Genomic DNA, 18,862 nt, shown 5'->3' on the forward strand with positions numbered 1-18,862 from the left:
TGTTTACATGGCGCCCGGACCAGAGTGACAGCAGCGCTCCGGAAGGTAAGTAGGACTTTATTTTTTTTAAGCAGCCCTCTCCCAGCCACTTTTAGTTTTTTTCAAGAACTCGGACAACCCCTTTAAGAAACAAAAGGGCAGAACATTACAGCATAAAGGGAATCCAGTTCCAATACAGTTGCAAGCTTCAACAAACATGACCTAGGGGTCACTGCAAAATAATACAATTAAATGCCACAAAAGCAGCTCATGTAGGTCATGCTTGATGTCAAGGGAGCTGCCTTACAAGGTAGCTAAAAGAGGTGTGGTTTTCCTTATCCCACCCTGGAAAACTTTGCATATTTTCTCAGAATCCCCCTTGTGGAGCATCCATGGCTTTAAGACTCTGTGTGCCTACATGGTGGCCTTATTTGGCAATCTCTGTAAGTAGAACTCTTACTTCCTGACCCTAGTCACAAGCCTCTCACTCGGCCAAACCAGTTCCCTACGCTGTACTGAGGAGACCTAATCAGGTCGTATCAGTGCTGTCTACAATTGGGAGTCTTTTCCTTCTGGAATAGATATACTGGTTTGGTTTTAATCCTGCATCGTGTCATAAGGCCTCTTATAAGTCATGCTTGTTGTCAAGGGAGCTGCCTTACAAGGTAGCTAAAAGAGGTGTGAGTTTCCTTATCCTATCCTGGAAAACGTTGCATTTACTTCAATCTCCACAGGTATACATTATTTACAATTCCATTGCAGTAATCTTCATGACTTTATGCACAATAGCAATGATGGCTTGTTACATGGTGTTAGCATAGAACAGCGTAATTAGGTAAAGTTTCTTAAAGTTCAGACCTCGGGCAGAGACCCATACTCAAAAGACCGCTGGTAGTATGAGCCACATGATGTGACGTTTTGGGGCGAACGCCCCCTTCCTGTCTGAGGAAGTCCCTCACATTCCGCAACAGGGAATGTCGGGAGAGACTTTACCAGTCTTCAAGCTGTCCCCTCATGTGCTGTGCTGAAATTTTACTTGGGTAGATACATACGAGTTAGATGGATAGATACATAGGTGGATGGGTATTAGATACATAGATAGATGCATAGATAGGATATACATAGATACTGTCTCATTGGTCAGCAGCAGGCCCTTGTGATGAGGTGACAGGAGGCAGGTCCTTCTTGCTGATTGTAGTAGGCAAAATACTTTGAGGAATGATTCCCAGGGACAACTAGAGCAGAAGTATGTTTTTTAATTTTTTTCTCAGAATGACGGTTACACTTTAACAGATGTTCTTTAGCCACACTTCTGTCCTAATAACTTTGTCCACCAGATGGCGTGTATGCTTCTTCGTTTTGTGTAATTGCTGCCTTCTAATATCTAAACTCCCAGACTATCTGAAAGAAGCAAGTCCAAAATTCATTCACAGTTGTATTTTCTAATAAAATGAAGCAGATACAATAATCAAAATAAGCTTTTTTAATTCTCATTTCACAGCATATTAATCGGATACATTTAGTACTGGGTAATGCAACTGGTGCATTTGGTGATATCTTTAGTGCTCTAACCCTAGCAGACCTAGAGTATAATTTTAGCAGGTCTATGCTACAAACACTTGTAAATCTTCAGTGCCACACTGAGACCAAACAACCATCTGCTTTTATCTGACATCCAAGAACAGAAGTGCGGGGCTCCTCCGCCGCGGCCAGAAGTGCCAGGCTCGTAGTGGATACCACCATTTCTGAAAAAAGGGAACCTGTCATAAGCAATTTACCTAATAAACCACTACTAGTTTAGCACCCAGCATCATTAATTCAGACTTGTGTTTATTAGAAGTGCTCATTCAGTAGTTTTACTTATAAACAACTCTTTTACTGCTCTATTACAGGGCCCTCAAAGCACTTGTATATTTTTTCTTGCTCCTTATGGCAGCAGTGAGTATCATCTATGTGCTGCTGTGAGGTTTGGGTGCAGAGGGAGCACAGAGGTGTTTACAAGTGCTTTGCTGGAGTCCATAGGTGCTCTACTGATGCCCCCAGAAGTACTTGTGCTTTATTTACATACGTTGATTTTATAAATAAACTTTCTTTTCCATGAAAAAGCATATTTATTTTTTTAGTGTGCAGTCTGGTATTGTAGTGTGCACTGTGTCAGTAAAGGCCAGGACCTTATAACAGCAGCCTGAATATAGCTTCACATTGTTTAGAATTTTGTTCATCCATCGTTCCATTTCCCACCTTGGAAAACATATTTGCATATTTTCCAGAATTCCCTGGGCTCAATGGCTATAAGGCCGCGGTCACACGTACCGCTAGGCGTCCGTCATAACGCGACGCTAGCGCACAGGGGAAGGTCCTTGGCCCAAATGCACATGCGTTTCCAGGGAAACGCATGCGATTGTTAAGCGTTATGAACGGACGCCTAGTGGTACGTGTGACCGCGGCCTAAGTCTCTACACGTTAAGGCGGCCTTAATTAGCAAACTCTCCACAAAGAGGACTCTTACTAGATGTGCATATTCAAATACTAAATGAAGGAACGAGTAGTAACACAAATTAAATTTCTATATGACATAGTGAGGTCAAGTGATCATCAAATCAATACTTGGTTTGGTTACATGAAGCACAATATTTTAAATGCATTTTATTTTTAATTACATTTACATTTGTTTGGAATATTTATTATCTGTATAAATGTTTTATATTTTTAACCCTTTTGTTTTGTTCATGTTATTGATCCACAAATGCATTCTAGTTGCATAGTTAATTATATGCATTACAGTTACATTATAATTTTAACTGACTGTATTAAACACTAAAGTACAAAACATCTAGATCAGCTGCAGTCATTTACTTTTTCACGACCGTATGTTTTAATCTCAAATCAGTAATTTCTTACTAATTTCATATGAAGGCTCTAAACCTTCAGTTTTTCACAAGACAGTATGTTTTTAATTTAAAGAATATTCAAATAACACAAGTTATCTATCCTTATATGTTCTTTCTAAGGCATTACCCGATTGGCTTACTTTTTGATCTACACGCATCCAACACGTCCCTTCCTTGGAGCATCACTGTCCACTTTAAGGTATATTTGAAATGCCATTGTATCATCATATGTATTACATGTATACTCATGAATACTGAGGCCTATTATAGTGATTATTAGCAATCTGATGTGTCATGTAAATGTAACTAACTGTTTAATGACATATTGCAAGGGTGATTATCCTAAACTTTGTTATATACTTTATTAAAGGTAGGAACTTTGACAGTCCTGTGTATAGGGCCTAACTTGCTTGGAGGGAAAACCCCTTTATTAAAGGGGTTGTTTGGCCCCCAGACTCTCTTCTTTTTGATGAAGATGAGCAGTTCCAGCTTCAAGCGGCTACTATCTGTCTCCACTGCATAGCTTTTGGCGCCAGGAGATCAGTATGAATATATACTATTTATAAATGTAATATTTAATTTCACTGAAGACATAAGATGAGAATCATAGCAGGAGAGGCCACCTTTTAAATATGTTTTTAGTTTACTTTAGTCTTACATTGTACTTTTAATATTATGTATAAATGAAGTGTATATATAACAAGTATCTGTATTAATAATTTGCCATTCTTTTATCTGAAATGTCCTTTTAGAGGTTATGATGCAGCGTAGTGAGAAGCTAAAATGTTGACTAAGAAACTTTTTTTGGGCTAAAAAGTCATCTCAGAATTCTGTCTTTCAGGGCATGACTTGACATGTTTTTTCTTAAACTGAACCGTCTTTGATAACATCCAAACGGTTAATCAAAACCACTGTAGGCTTAGATGCAGCCAGAAATGTAGCCTCCCTTTCAGTATGTGAAGCTGTGGCTCTAGTTCTGAGTCACTTGTTCCAGTATTCTGCACGCATACATCTCATATAGGTGCTGTCACTTTTCACCACACGCCAATAACACAATGTTGTATATTCATATGGCCATTTATGTAAAACTGTTCAGGACAAAGTTTACATAGGGCAGTTGGGTTTGATCAATCCAATAGGCCGAAAAAAATGTAAATGAAATTCCTTCTGTACCAAACTGCAATGTGCAAACCAGACAAAAAAGATGTGAAATTTTTAGTCTATAGCTCATAGAAATCATAGAATGTCACTAACCATCTGTCCATATCTGTGTATTGGCAACACTGATGTTCTTTAGTACGGTATGAGATTTTGAGGTCCTTTCTTCTTGCCCTGTAGTGTGTGTCATGCTAGTTTTAATAGTTCTTTAATTCTGGAATAATACTCATGAACGAGTATTTAGATTAGCCATGGTTTTCTCTTTTGTAAGCTAAGCTTAAAGGAAACCTACCACTTGTAGTGGCAGGTTTCCGATGGCAATACCGGGCACCAGCTCAGGGTGAGCTGGTGCCGGAGCTTAATTTAGTTAGTGTTTTAAACCGCGGTATTGCGGTTTAAAACACTTTTTAAACGTTATAGCCGGCGCAGGCAGGTACGCGCTCGGCGCTTACCGTGCACGCGGCTACATAGGAAGTGAATGAGAGCCGCGTGCACGGTAAGCGCCGAGCACGTACCTGCCTGCGCCGGCTATAACGTTTAAAAAGTGTTTTAAACCGCGATACCGCGGTTTAAAACACTAACTAAAATAAGCTCCGGCACCAGCTCACCCTGAGCTGGTGCCCGGTATTTCCATCGGAAACCTGCCACTACAAGTGGTAGGTTTCCTTTAAAGGGAGCTCAAAGGCAGGTAAAATAAAGTCACTCTGCAATGGACTTGAAAAGCTAGATAAAAGATGAATATGTGAATACTTTATAAACACTGACATTGCTCAGACACAGTGCCACATCTACCATGAGGTAAGTTAAATGGCCGCAGGTGGCGGGATGAGAGAAGGGACGGCAAGACCTGAATCCTGGTAACAAAATCTGGCCTTATGTGCCTACTTAAAATAGTACGTCACTAATGGTGTTAAGGAGTATGGAGAGGCCCCACAGGCCTTCTTAAAAGTCCCCAGCAGCTCTCATCTCCAAACAGGACCCTGCCCTGTAATCTGCCTCTTGCAATGTGCTGGTTACCTATACACTGGGGGTAGGGGGCTACAGTGTGCTGGCTGCCTGTATACTGGGGGCTGAGAGGGGATTCAGTGGGTTGGCTACCTATATACTGTTGGTGGGCTGCAGTGTGCTGGCTATCTGTATACTTTGGGGGGGGGGGGCTTCAGTGTACTGGCTACCTTTTATAGAGGTGGTTCTGGTGGTGATGGGGGGGCGGGGTTTGCAGTGTGCTGGCTACCTATATTCTGTTGGGAGGGGCGGGTGGGTTGCAGTGTGCTATCTAACTATATACTGTGGATAGGGGAGGCTGCAGTGTGCTGCCTACCTGTATACTTGGGGGGAGAGGTGGCTTCAGTTTTCTGGCTACCTTTAAACTGGTGGTAGTGATGGGTTCTTTAGTGTGCTGGCTGCCTATATTCCGTTTGGGGGGGGGGCGCTGCAGTGTACAGTATACCTGTATACTGAATGGGGGGCAGTGTGTTAAATACCTATGTTGTCAGGGACAGTGCACTGAATTGTCATTGTCATTAATAAGAGTGGGTGAACCACTTGAAACCCATAGACTTTTATCTCTGTATACCTGGATGTCACCTGAGCACAAATAAAGAAATACCAATTCACAAGATTTCCATGAGCTGGATCCATACTTTTTCGTCTCATGTTTCCATGCCCCTTGCAGTGGGGTGAACCGTGCTTGAGGAGACTGTGGTTATAGAGGCTGGTGAGCTGGAACATTTTCTTGTGAGTATTCATTGTTTGGATTCTTTAGTTTTCTCCATGTGGTTACCAGCACAACACTCCTGTCATGCAGGGGTTATGCCTTCGTGGTATACAGTGTGTGATCCTTAATATGATTATCCTTTTTAGACATTCCCAAAACGCACGGGTTCAGACCCCTTTCACTAGCCTCAGCGGAACAGAACCTTATCAACCAAATTCAGATGCCACCAGTTCTCCTTTAATATAAGCCCAGTCCGTAGTGGAATTATAATAATTCCTTTATTTATGTAGCTCACACAGATTACGCAGTGCTGCACAGAGTTTGCCAAATCGGTCCCTGTCCCCATGGGGCTCAAAATCTAATCCATCTACCAGTATGTTTTGGATATAGGGTGAGGAACCAACCCGGTAACCTGTATATAACTGAGACACGGACGTTGGAGTTCGTGGATCGAAATAAAAGAGCAACACAAGTTAAATTTTATATTTCATTGCCTTAAGGGCACACTAGACAAACAGTATACACAATAGAGAAATATACAGTTAAACAGAGTACAAATACACGGGTAGAACATGCAATCCGTATGTTAGCTACCTTATGTGTGGGCCTAATGTAACCTGATAATCCACACCTTAAGATTTTTCCTCTGCATTTGACAGTAAATGGTTTCCCAGGCAAGGGGCATCAGTGTTCTGATTACTGTATTTTTTTGGAGTATAAGGCGCACAAAAAATCCTTTGATTTTCTCAGAAATCAAAGGTGCGCCTTTTATTCCGGTGTGCCTTATATATGAACTGTACTTACAGACAACACATACTGTATAACGTTTGAGAGTGTTTAAGAGCTCCGCATCAGCCATATCTATATCAGCCCACACTGCACACCAGACGCAATACCCCACACTGGCAGGGTCGGCAGTACCACCAGTGCCATAGTGCCGACCACGCATTGATCCTCATCGGCCGTATCAGTAAGCAGTTTTACCCCTATACCTGCCAGCCCTGTAACTGGGGAAAGAGATGGAGCCACAGGGAACCCCACAGGACTAACACCCTGGCTGAGGAGCGAAAGAGAAGTGGCAGAGGGAGACAGCTTAACCCCTGCAGCATCATCCTTGCAACATTAACCCCTAACAGCCCATACCTCTGAGATCTGAGCTCTATGCACTGAAGACACGTTTGCCTGGAACTGCAGCTGCCTTGAACTGTGCACAAGTCTGCCACCTGCTGGTCATTCATCCTTATAATCCAGTGCGCCATATGAACCTGGTATTAAGTCCAGAAGGTTGGGGAAGTTGTAGTGTTAGAGTTTCGGTATCATTGGATGCAGGTGAATCCCTGGATAGCATTGATACCAATCCTGACCCATTTTCTATGGTCCCATCCCAAGATATGTAGAGCTTTGGACCCAAGGGTTCTAGAAACTTGGGAATTGGGGCACTGTGATCCCCTGACAATAACACATCCAAAAATGTAATTCCCCCTTGGGCTGAGATGGACCATAACTCCATATATGGCAACATATTGGTCCGAAGGTTTTATGACTAATTGTCTCCTGTTTTAAGAAATGGAGGGAGATCCAAGTAGTCGATGAGGCTGTGGAAATCTTTTGAAGCTAGCCCTCCTGGAGTGATAGTTAGTATCTATCTATATTTCTTACAGGGGGCACTGTATGAATTAAAAGGGGGCTGCATATATTCATTCATTATGGGAGTACTGTATACATGTAAATTAGTGGGCTCTGTACATATATAAAATCATACATACAGTATGATGTACATTATATATGATATGTGTAAAGGGACTGGGAATTGGTCTGTATTGGAGCTGTGTTGCTGTATGAATCTCAGTTCTAGTACTGTACTTATGAACTCCATACTGGTGCTGCATTTAGGTACTAAGCTTTGTTCTGATAAAGTATACACTACCGTTAAAAAGTTTGGGGTCACTTAGAAATTTCCTTTATTTTTGAAAGAAAAGCAAATTTACTTTCAATGATACTAACAATAAATGAATTATAAATGCACTTTGCATTGCTGCAGCAGTGCATCAGTGGCTGACCTCGTCCGACTGTTTGTCCAACCAGAATTGGATGCAAGAAAGACAGGTAGCAGACACTGATCCTTTTGTAGGGAGTGTTATGCCTCCGGTATCCCAACAGCGATCTACATTTTATAGACTGTCGTACAATTAATCTATGATAAAAATTGCAGTGGAATGCAATTTCAAAAGCAAGTTCCCTGCAGTCCAGGTACGCTAGTGTAAGTTGAGTGCAATAGCAAAGTTTTGTGTCCCTGCTAGACCAAATTTCTTTTGGTCTACTTTCTGCCAGTTTATAGCGCCCAAAAATGCCTCTGATTAGTTGCCATGAGCCATGGATGAGCTCTGATTGGTTGCCATGAGCAGCTAGAACAGTTTTGCTCTGGCGGTTTTAATAATTGAGGCCTGGGGACTCTAAACCCAACCTCTGTGGCTACTTCAGTCCGTGGAAATTCTGCTTGAAGCATTGCAATGACAAGGTACTACTGAGCAATTATTATGGGTCGTTGTGGTCTTATGACGTCAAAATGTGAACAACATGACGAGGAGGACTGTTTAAATATCAATACTGATTGAACCAGGAAATTTATTGGGCGATTCATGGATCAAACACTTATTGTGAATTTAGCTGTTAAACTCGTTAGAGAACAGCAAATCCTGCAAAAAATAAAGAAACATTGAACAGTTGGATTAATTTAGATGGTGAGATGAAGACAATAGAACTGCCAGCAGGATATTCCTGCCTCATCATGGACAAAAAACCACAAGGAACATTGAAGGGAACCTGTCACCAATGCACTATTTTACACTAATAACGTGCCAAAATCCCATAACATGACAATGGCATGTGTACATCGGCTAATATTTTCATGATACCAATCTACATGGCTCCTTGCCAAGGTCCCCCTGTGGTGTGGGGATTGGGATTCACATTCAAACCTTTGTCTGCTACTCATCCTTTAGCGGTGCCCACACACTGACACCCCCCCCCCCCATGTGACATCACAGACGGGCGGCCACTAGGAATCATAGAAGTGTTGTTTGATTCCTGGCTGCCGCCCTTCTGTGACGTTAGAGAGATACCGCTCTCCCCACAATGCATGCAGCGGTGAGCTGACGTCAAAGAGGGGTGGCAACTAAGACTCAGGCGGCCTGTCCGTGATGTCATATGGAGGAGGCGTTGCAGTGTATGGGTTCCGCTAAAGGATGAGGAGCAGACAACGAATTTGAATCGGAGCCCCGGGACTTCTGGGGGACCTTGGCAGGGAGCCATGTACGTTGGTATAATGACTATATTAGCTGATGTACACATACCGCAAACATGACAAAAGTACTATTTATTAGTGTAAAATAGTGTTGGTGACAGGTTCCCTTTAAAAGCTAAGCTAAACTCTGAGTCATATTGCATAAATCAGTAGTCAGTAGTAAAATAGCAAGCTTTGTAATGTACTTTATTACAGAATAGTGGTCATAGTTTGTACACCAGTTTTCTACAACTCCCCCACCACACAACTAAGCCACCTCCTCGCCTAGTAGTACAGCTGATACACACTCTGATCAGCTGATTGCTGTGGTGTCGCTACACATGGGACAGCGGTGGAAACAAACATATACTTAAGATTCTTTGACATGTAGACTACATTTACTAAGCAAAATGTTCCTGAATTGTGGTAGTTTAATTATGTATAATTTGCACAAATGCCATGTACCACATTTAGAAGTGTTGTAAGCCCTTTTTATCCACAGTTAACAATTGTTGGTGCTGAGAGTGTTCTTGTTTGCCCCTACGTTTCGATATTGAGTTCCCAACCAATACATGGTGTAAGGGCAGGCAAAAGTGTATGAGGGGGTACAAAATGTATCATCCAGTGTATTATAGTTAAGATCTGCATTCTAATCTTTTGGCTTCAGATATAAATCTAAGTATCTCCTTCTAAAATTTCGAGAGTCTACTCCAGTGGCTGGGTTCAGAAATAGAATGCTAATCAATTGATGTTGATTCCCTTCATTTTATTGCAGAATTTTCCATTTAAAGACCTTTTGCATTGCCAATCCAAAGATGTTATTGAAGCTCACTTTATGTCATCTGTGAAAGAAGCCGATGCTTTAAAGCACAAAAGTCAAGTCATAAATGAGATGCAGAAAAAAGACCATAAACAACTGTGGATGGGTTTACAGAATGGTATGTCTTTCCATTACTTATTCTTCCTCTCATTTGTATACTCAAGTTAACATTTACAGAGGTGCATTCACGTGACATTGTATAGTCTGTATCTAGCTACTTGTGCAATTCCTTTTATCCACCATACAGCACAGAGCTGCTATATGTGGTATTCACATTTTCCATAAAATACTGTAAAGTGTAAAGAAACTGCCAAGAACACATTAAAACATAACCAAACTTATAAATTTATAAGCTATACTTATGTAAATCAATAGTGCAGATGATTATAGTACACTTTGTAATACAATGTTTAAAAGAAACCGGTTTCTGTGGTGAGGAAGGAAAAGGAAATTCCCTGTTCTCTTTTATCTGCGCTTAAAAATTCATATAGTTCACATAGATTTCTTGTTTTTATTTTTATTCTGTTCAAAATATCATGTGAGTTCAGATACTCCATCACTCCAAAACTTTTGAGGAACAGCATTCTTTTAATATTTGAAAGTTTTGGAGTTTGCCATTGACGACAATATTATCTAGTAAAACTCTGCGCAGTCATGGAGCTTGAAGTTAGGGATAGCCAATTTCTATAAATTTCAGTAGGAAATCCTCCCACTTTATTGTGAAACCCTTTTTTATATACTTGTTCCAGGCTATAATTATAATTATTTTTGAATTTTTCTCTATTTCTCCTAAAATTGTAAATCACCCCTCCATTCGTTTTAAATCCCTGTGAAACACCTAAAAAGTTCCTGTCAAACTTCCTAAAAGTTGAACCTAGTTGCATACAAGAAGGGGTATAGTTTCTATAATAGGGTAATTTCTGCGGTTTTACTGTTATTTGGGCCTCTCAAAGTCACTTGAAGGTTTTGGTGATTTCTCATGAAAATTTATAAAATTGCATGCAAAGTTTTAGGCCTTTATAATATCCCAGAGAAATAAGAGGAAACCTAAAGAATCATGTCAACATGAAGCAGATATTCAGTAAATGACTGTTATCATGTTGTTTGGGTGCTCTGACGATCTGTCTGGAAAGCAGAAAATGTTGAACTTTTTTTTTTCTTTACAAATTTTATCCACATTTCCATTTTTTTCATAGCTAAACGCAAAAAATGCCTCCTAAATTTTTTTTTTAAATGAATTACAATGTGTTTTCAGAAAACATTCTCAAAATCACCTGGATATGTCAAAGCTTTACAAAGTTATAACCAATTATAATAAAACATGTTCGAATCTAAAAATAGGCAATGGGCTTTAAGGTGAATACTGGCTTCAGAGTCAGAGATGCCTAATGTGTAATCATATACACATTAGGCATCTCTATGTCTCAAAATGTCTCATCTATTAAGAAATAAAAATAAATATCTGATGAGGCGAACACCATAACTTAAAACAACCTTCCAAATGTCTGATTTTCCATGATTTAGTTACCCATAAGAAGTTTTAAAAAAAGTCATCAGCCGGTTGTACAGTTCTCAAAATGGTATCGGTAAAAATAAAAACGATATAACAAATTGGTATCAATAAAAACAAAAAAACTTGCACTAATGTGGCATTACAAAGTATTAACATTGCATATGAATCCAGCCTAAGGAAACATGGCAAAAAGTTTTGCTTGAGAATTTTGAGAATAAAAATTTTGAGAATAAAAATAAAACTATAAAAATGGGGCAGATGTTGGGTTCTGAGAAGCACAGCATGGCTAGTGAAAGCATGTGGGCTTTGGATGGCATTTGCTGTCTTCCATCTGCTGACAAACATTGACTCAGATGAGTAGTGACCTCCATCTTTCTGTTGCAGTATGACAGATTATAGGTTTCCAGGTGCAGCACAACATGCTGAAAATCTAGTCCTTTTAATGGTAGTTTAACCCCATAGTAATGTCAGACATCCCATTGTAGTTTATCTATAGAAAACTCCTATTATTTGTACTATAAGATTATTTTATTTCTGTATTTATTTATTTGCTTTTCTGCAATTGTGTAACTGTGGGAAAGCTGTAACGTGACAAGGATGAGATGGAAGGTGGTTATCACACCCCCCTAATGCAGAAATGGGACATGTTTGGGCACATATTTGGAGCATAGCAAGATCTCTGGAGCTGCACAGCATTTACTAAACTGCCATCCTTGGGCATAGAAATGAGGTTTTCTTTTTGTTTCTTATTTCAAAAGCATGCATGTCTTGACAAAATCTGTAGCCAGCATGCAGTGAAATCTTCGGTTTCTATATGGTATTTTGGTGCACTATGAGTTTGTGCTACGTTTCACCATGTAGCACTTCCCACTTCACCTTGATTGACAGTATTTTGCTCCCCATAAGTAACTGAGCAAGAGTGGGCTCACCATACCATGCGACCACACCACTCAAAGGCATGTAGATAAAAATGCATTCAGGCTGTGGATGTGGAGTTGTTCACATACAAGGCCAATAAGTCTAGTCTATAAGTGACCTGGCGCTTGGGTTTATACACGTCTGCCTCTTGAGTGAACTGTTGACAGGCTTTCTACTAGAGCATATAAAATGTTCTTGAAACATACAGAACAACCTGTGAAACATCTTTCGAAAACTTTCAAAAGCTAATTTAGATCTCTCAGTTCTTTGCAAAAGAGAAATAAGAAAAGCTAGTGAAACCAAGATAAATAGTTCTCTTCAGTTATTTTTCTAATCGAGTATCTTTTTGTTCAGATGTAATATTTTCAAATGCCCCAGTGAAACATTGTAAATGACCACAATAAAGAAAAGAAAGTACCATATGTGATAACTGATTCAGTACAAGGACACATCTGCTGCTACTTTCTTAGAAACTGTTGGACAGTTAGAATTTGGGCTGAAACAGAGAGAAAAGATTTACATTTCTGCAGTGTCTGTTCCATTTTTTACATCCATAAACAAATGAATTTTTGGTTTAAAGTCCCTTTTTGCTTTAGTTGATTGTAAACAGAGGGCATCACGGGGGGGGGGGGGTTGTTCTGTTATGCCTCTGTGTTTGAAGTCTTACAGTGTCAGACCGTTTACTGTGTGTAGATAACAGGCTGCAAACAGAGGGCCGTGTAAGCTTGGTCACAAGCAAGTTAATGGTGCGGTGAGAAATGGCGGCCTCACCTCAGTGTGTCCATGTCTAAGATGTTAATGGGGGCTGTGAGCTAGCTGCAATTTGTGTGGCTGGTTGACTGCCCCTTATATTGTTGTAACTGGGCGTTGAATGAAAGATTATAAAGTTACACATGCCTTCTTATTGTGGACAAGCAATTTATTACTCCACATACGATATATACCCAAAAATGAATTCTTAGTACTTCAGCAGTCTAGATTCTAGCTCTTCAGATCTCCATAACTCCAGGCCTACTTCATTCAGTATTTTCAGTCAAGAGACACATGCAGCTTGTCATGTTCATAAAATAATTCACTTGAGGCCAATTCTATACATGGGGCACACAAGCTACTGTAGCCCCGCACTGTATTCCACACCACCTAATAATGTCTCCTCACAGGCCTATACTATCCCTGTCCCCATGGTAATTCTACTCATCTTCTACTATCCAAGGCCCTGCCAATCAGAGGTGGCCATGTATCCCTTACACCAGGGGGGTCAAACTCCTGGTTGTCTTAAAGGTGCTGAATGTCAAATACTGTATAAATGCATCTGCTAGAGCTGTTAAGTAGTTTCATTTATATAGCATTACCAATACAATCAGTCATTTGAGGGAAACCACAAAACTGATCATATTATTACATTAAAATAACTTGATACACCGGCGGCGCCTCTATATGCCCCCACAGTAACCAATAGCCACAGTAGCCCACCCCACCCCAGCAGCCCTTGCTCCTCTGCTGTCCTACTGTGCGAAACAACCATTTGCTCACTTTTCTTGCTCCCCTGAAGCAGCACCAGCATTCATAGTCTTTGCTTCAGTGTGCGGTTGCTCTAAAGCCGGCACACATAATGTCATCATAGAGCATGTGCAAACTTCAGAGTCGGGCATACAGCGGGAGCACATTGAAGCAAAGAAGTTAGCTGCTGGAGAAGTGACAAAAGGTCAGTATCCGAGTACTTTGCCCTTATGTCGTACTTCTGGCGAGCGCAGCACAGGGGGAGGGAGCCAGGCCGGATATGACCTGCGGGCCTTGTGTTTGCCGTCCATGCCATGTTAACCCCTTCATGAAAGGCTATATATGTCCTATTTGCACATGCCCACTTGCAGCACTTATTTACACATAATGACAGTTTTCAACAGTCATATATCCTAACCATGTCACCTAGAAACAATTCTGGATTCTTATTAACCCCTTTGTGCACCACAAAAGACTACAGTCATGGCCAAAAGTTTACAGAATGATACAAATGTTAATTTTTACAAAGTGTACTGCATCAGGTTTTATAATGGACATTTTCATATACTACAGAATGTTATAAAGAGTGATCAGCTTAACAGCGATTAATTGCAAAGTCAATATTTGCCTAGAAAATGAACTCCCCCCCCCCCCCCCAAAAAAAAAAAAACACATTTCAACTTCATTGCAGGCCTAAAAGGAGCAGCTAACATCGTTTCAGTGCTTGCTCCAGTAACACAGGTGTGGGTGTTGATGAGGACAGGACTGGACATCAATCTGTCATGATTAAGTAACAATCACACCACTGGACATTTTAAAAGGAGGCTGGTGCTTGGCATCATTGTTTCTCTTCTGTTAACCATGGTTATCTCTAAAGAAACACGTGCAGTCATCATTGCACTGCACAAAACTGGCCTAACAGGGAAGACTATCGCAGCTAGAAAGATTGCACCTCAGTCAACAATCTATTGCATCATCAAGGAATTCAAGGAGAGAGGTTCCATTGTTGCCAAAAAGGCTCCAGGGCGCCCAAGAAGGACCAGCAAGCACCAAGACCATCTCTTAAGTGTTTCGGCTTTGGGATCGGGCTCCCAGTCCTGCAGAGCTTGCTCAGGAATGGCAGCAGGCAGATGTGAGTGCATCTGCACGCACTGTGAGGCGGAGACTCTTGGAGCAAGGCCTGGTGTCAAGGAGGGCAGCAAAGAAGCCACTTCTCTCCAGAAAAAAGATCAGGGACAGACTGATATTCTGCAAAAGGTACAGGAAGTGGACTGCTGAGGCCTGGGGTAAAGTCATTTTCTCTGATGAATCCCCTTTCCGTTTGTTTGGAACATCTGGAAAACAGCTTGTTCGGAGAAGACAAGGTGAGCGATACCACCAGTCTTGTCTCATGCCAACTGTAAAGCATCCTGCAACCATTCATGTGTGGGGTTGCTTCTCAGCCAAGGGAATCGCCTCTCTCACAGTCTTGCCTAAAATCACATCCATGAATAAAGAATGGTACCAGAATGTCCTCCAAGAGCAACTTCTCCCAACCGTCCAAGAGCAGTTTGGTGATCAACAATGCCTTTTCCAGCATGATGGAGCACCTTGCCATAAAGCAAAGGTGATAACTAAATGACTCGGGGAACAAAATAGAGATTCTATGGCCTGGAAACTCCCCAGATCTTAATCCCATTGAGAACTTGTGGACAATCATCAAGAGACGGGTGGACAAACAAAAACCAACAAATTGTGACAAAATGCCAGCATTGATTGTGCAAGAATGGACTGCTATCAGTCAGGATTTGGTCCAGAAGTCGATTGAGAGCATGCCATGGAGACTTGCAGAGGTCCTGAAGAAGAAGGGTACAACACTGCAAATATTGACTTGCTGCATTCTCATTCTAACTGTCAATAAAAGCTTTTGTTACTCATAATATGATTGCACTTGTATTCCTGTATGTGATAAAAACATCTGACAAACACACATAAATACCAGAGGGGAACAGATCATGTGAAAATATAATATTTGTGTCATTCTCAAAACTTATGCCCATGACTGTATGTCACGGGGAGGGGGGTGGAGGTTTATGGAGAGGGCTCTTTTTTAAATGCTGTGGTCAGTCTATTATAGACCAGCAGTTAAATTTACAATTTACTGCAATACAGTAATATTGCATTTTATGTTATGAAAATTCAGATCCCTAGGGTTAAAGTACCCTCTTTCCCTAAAACACATATAAAATAATAAAATAAACAGTAAAAATTTTAAACATGTTCGATATCGCCAGATCCCAAAATGCCCAATCTATCAAAATATAAAAATGGTTATTCCCAGCCGTGATCAACGTCACAGAAAGCATTTTTCCATTTTTATAAATATTTGAATAAAATCCTCTAACGGGCATATAGGTCCCAAATTGATGTAAGTGAAAATGTCTGCACATCCCGCAGAATAAATTGCACATTACACAGGTCTGTGTAATTAGAATTTGGCAAAATGCCCATTTTTTTAATTTTTTTTTTTTTTTGCACAAAACATTACATTTTTTTAAATTCTTCTAAAACCTCATAAAACCTATAAAAACTTGGAATCCCTGAGAATAAATGGGAGGTGTAATTTGCAGTGCTTACTGAAAGCCATAAAAACAGAGCCCACAAGAAAATGCTGCAAATGTGTTTTTTTTTTTTAATCATTTCATCATAAAACCTTTTTTTATCCAGCTTTTCAGTACACAGCATGGAATGGCGCCACTAGAATGTACAGTTTGTCCCACAGATACCAAGTTATCATACATAATGGAGGATTAAAAAAGTGGCTCATTGTAATGAATCCTAGGTAAAAACGCCAATACTGCAATTGTGGTATATGGTAGGAACGATCAGAGCACCCAAGGTTAAAGTACACTAGAGCAGTGAAGGCAAACCTTTTAGAGTGCCCAAACTACAACAAAGACCCGCTTATTTATCGCAAAGTGCAAGCATAGAAATTTAATTTGTGATTTATACTCCCTTCTCTGTCACAGTTTTCATTGATACCAGCACCTGAGGACACCAATAAAGCAGGAAATAGTCCCAGGTACAGCTGTCACTTTAAAATATCTCTGTGCACAGCAAGTCCTGGGCTGTCTGGGACTGCAGGAATATACCTGGAGTCATCTCTGGTGATGGCCTGAGTGCCCACAGAAAGGGCTCCGAGTGCCACCTCTGGCACCCGTGCCATAGTTGGCCATCATTGCCCTAGGGCAGTGATGGCAAACCTTTTAGCGGCTGAGTGCCCAAACTACAACAAAGACCCGCTTATTTATCGCAAAGTGCCAACACAGAAATTTAATTTGTGATTTATACTCCCTTCTCTGTCACAGTTTTCATTGATACCAGCACTCTGAGGACACCAATAAAGCAGAAAATAGTCCCAGGTAGCACTGTCATTTTAAAATACCTCTGTGCACAGCAAGTCCTGGGCTGTCTGGGACTGTAGGAAGATACCTGAGTGCCCACAGAAAGGGCTCTGAGTGCCACCTCTGGCACCAGTGCCATAGGTTAGCCATCACTGCCCTAGGGGGTTTAAGAAATAGTGAAAAAAATTAATAAAATATTAAAAATTCAATTCACCCCCCTTTCTCTAAAACTGAATAAACAGTAAACATCACAAATACATTGGGTATCGCCGTGTCCCAAAATGCTGATCTATCAAAATCTAAAAACGGTTATTGCTGGCTGTGAACCACATAAAGGAAAATGGCACACAAATGTCCGAAACTTGACTTTTTACACCATTTTACATAACATAAAGAATGTAATCAAAAGTGATCAAAATGTCGCACAGTCCTCAAAATGGTAGCAATGAAAATGTCAGCTCATTTCGCAAAAAAATGACACCTCTCACAGCTCTGTAAACCAAAGTATGAAAAAGTTTGACAATTTTTTTTTCTTTTATGCACACATTTGTTTATCTTTTGAAAATGTATTAAAACGCAATAAAACCTATAACTTTGATATCACCGGGATTGTACCGAACCAAACAATAAAGCGGAGGTGTTATTTGGAGCGCATGGTGAAAGCATAGAAACTGAGGCTAGAAGAAAGTGACACAGATGCGTTTTTCCACACTTGGAATTTTTTTCCAGCTTCCCAGTACACGGCATGGAATAATAAATAATGTTCCGGAGAAGTAAAATTTGTTACGTATAGAATAAGCCCTCTCACAGCCCTGTAAACAGAAACCTGTAAAAAGTTATGGATTTATGTAAGTGGAGAGCAAGAAATGAGCGAAAAAACCCTGTGTCCTTAAAGAGAACCCGTCATTCAAAATAACCCCCATAAACTAAATATATTTTCATAAACTGCCATTAGAGAGCATTGCCTCTATCCCTTTATTGTCCCTCTACATGCCTGTAAACCTAAGCAATGAGGTCCTAAAGCTGTATGCAAATGACCTGTGAAATGTCCAATGAAGCATTAGCATATTCAAACTGTCCACTCTATTCATGAGTGGGAGGCACAGCCACACCCCCAGTGCTTGACTGACAGCCTGTATAATGATGTGAGGCTGTATAATGATGTGCTTGCTGGTGGCCACGCCCCCTGCAGCCTGTGTTTGTGTATAGGAGAGATACAGCAGCTCCAGGATGCAGCCATGTTACAGCAGAACATGTCAGATTCATGTGTAGCTGATGTCTGTGTCTCTCACCTGTATATTAGAAGGATGCAGCATGTCAGCAGATGCAGCACACACACTAGCCATGCTTTACTATACATTACACACAGACATGAGCAGGGGGAGGAGAGGAGGGGTAACAGGGGTGACATCACTGCCTCTGACCATGTGACCAGCCTCATTTACATAATAAAGAAAAGATGATTTTATAATGATTAATGTATGAAATAACTAGATAAAGGCTGGGATGGGATCCTTGGGAGCTGCTACAACAGGTAGTAGTGACAGGACAAGTGACAGAGACCTGATGACAGGTGTCCTTTAAAGGGCACCTACCACCACAAATCTACCTATAAAGGTAGATTGGGTGGTAGGTGGATCAATGGGACGTGAGGAGAGCCCTTTTAAGGGCTAATCCTCACGTCCCTGCACTTTTTTAAT

General features: G+C 40.7%; 1 protein-coding gene across 4 annotated transcripts in view; it reads left to right on the forward strand.

The window, feature by feature from the left end:
• ATG5 (autophagy related 5) overlaps positions 1-18,862 on the forward strand; it is a 101,137-nt gene that overhangs the window by 14,235 nt on the left and 68,040 nt on the right. For all 4 annotated transcript variants that reach the window (XM_072141867.1, XM_072141866.1, XM_072141868.1 and 1 more), the window contains exons 4-5: positions 2,991-3,069; positions 9,804-9,966. In XM_072141867.1, the coding sequence (XP_071997968.1) occupies positions 2,991-3,069; positions 9,804-9,966 (242 nt within the window). The remainder of the gene's footprint in view (positions 1-2,990; positions 3,070-9,803; positions 9,967-18,862) is intronic.

The sequence above is a fragment of the Engystomops pustulosus genome, chromosome 3 (genome assembly GCF_040894005.1).
Source record: "Engystomops pustulosus chromosome 3, aEngPut4.maternal, whole genome shotgun sequence".
NCBI classification, from domain to species: domain Eukaryota; kingdom Metazoa; phylum Chordata; class Amphibia; order Anura; family Leptodactylidae; genus Engystomops; species Engystomops pustulosus.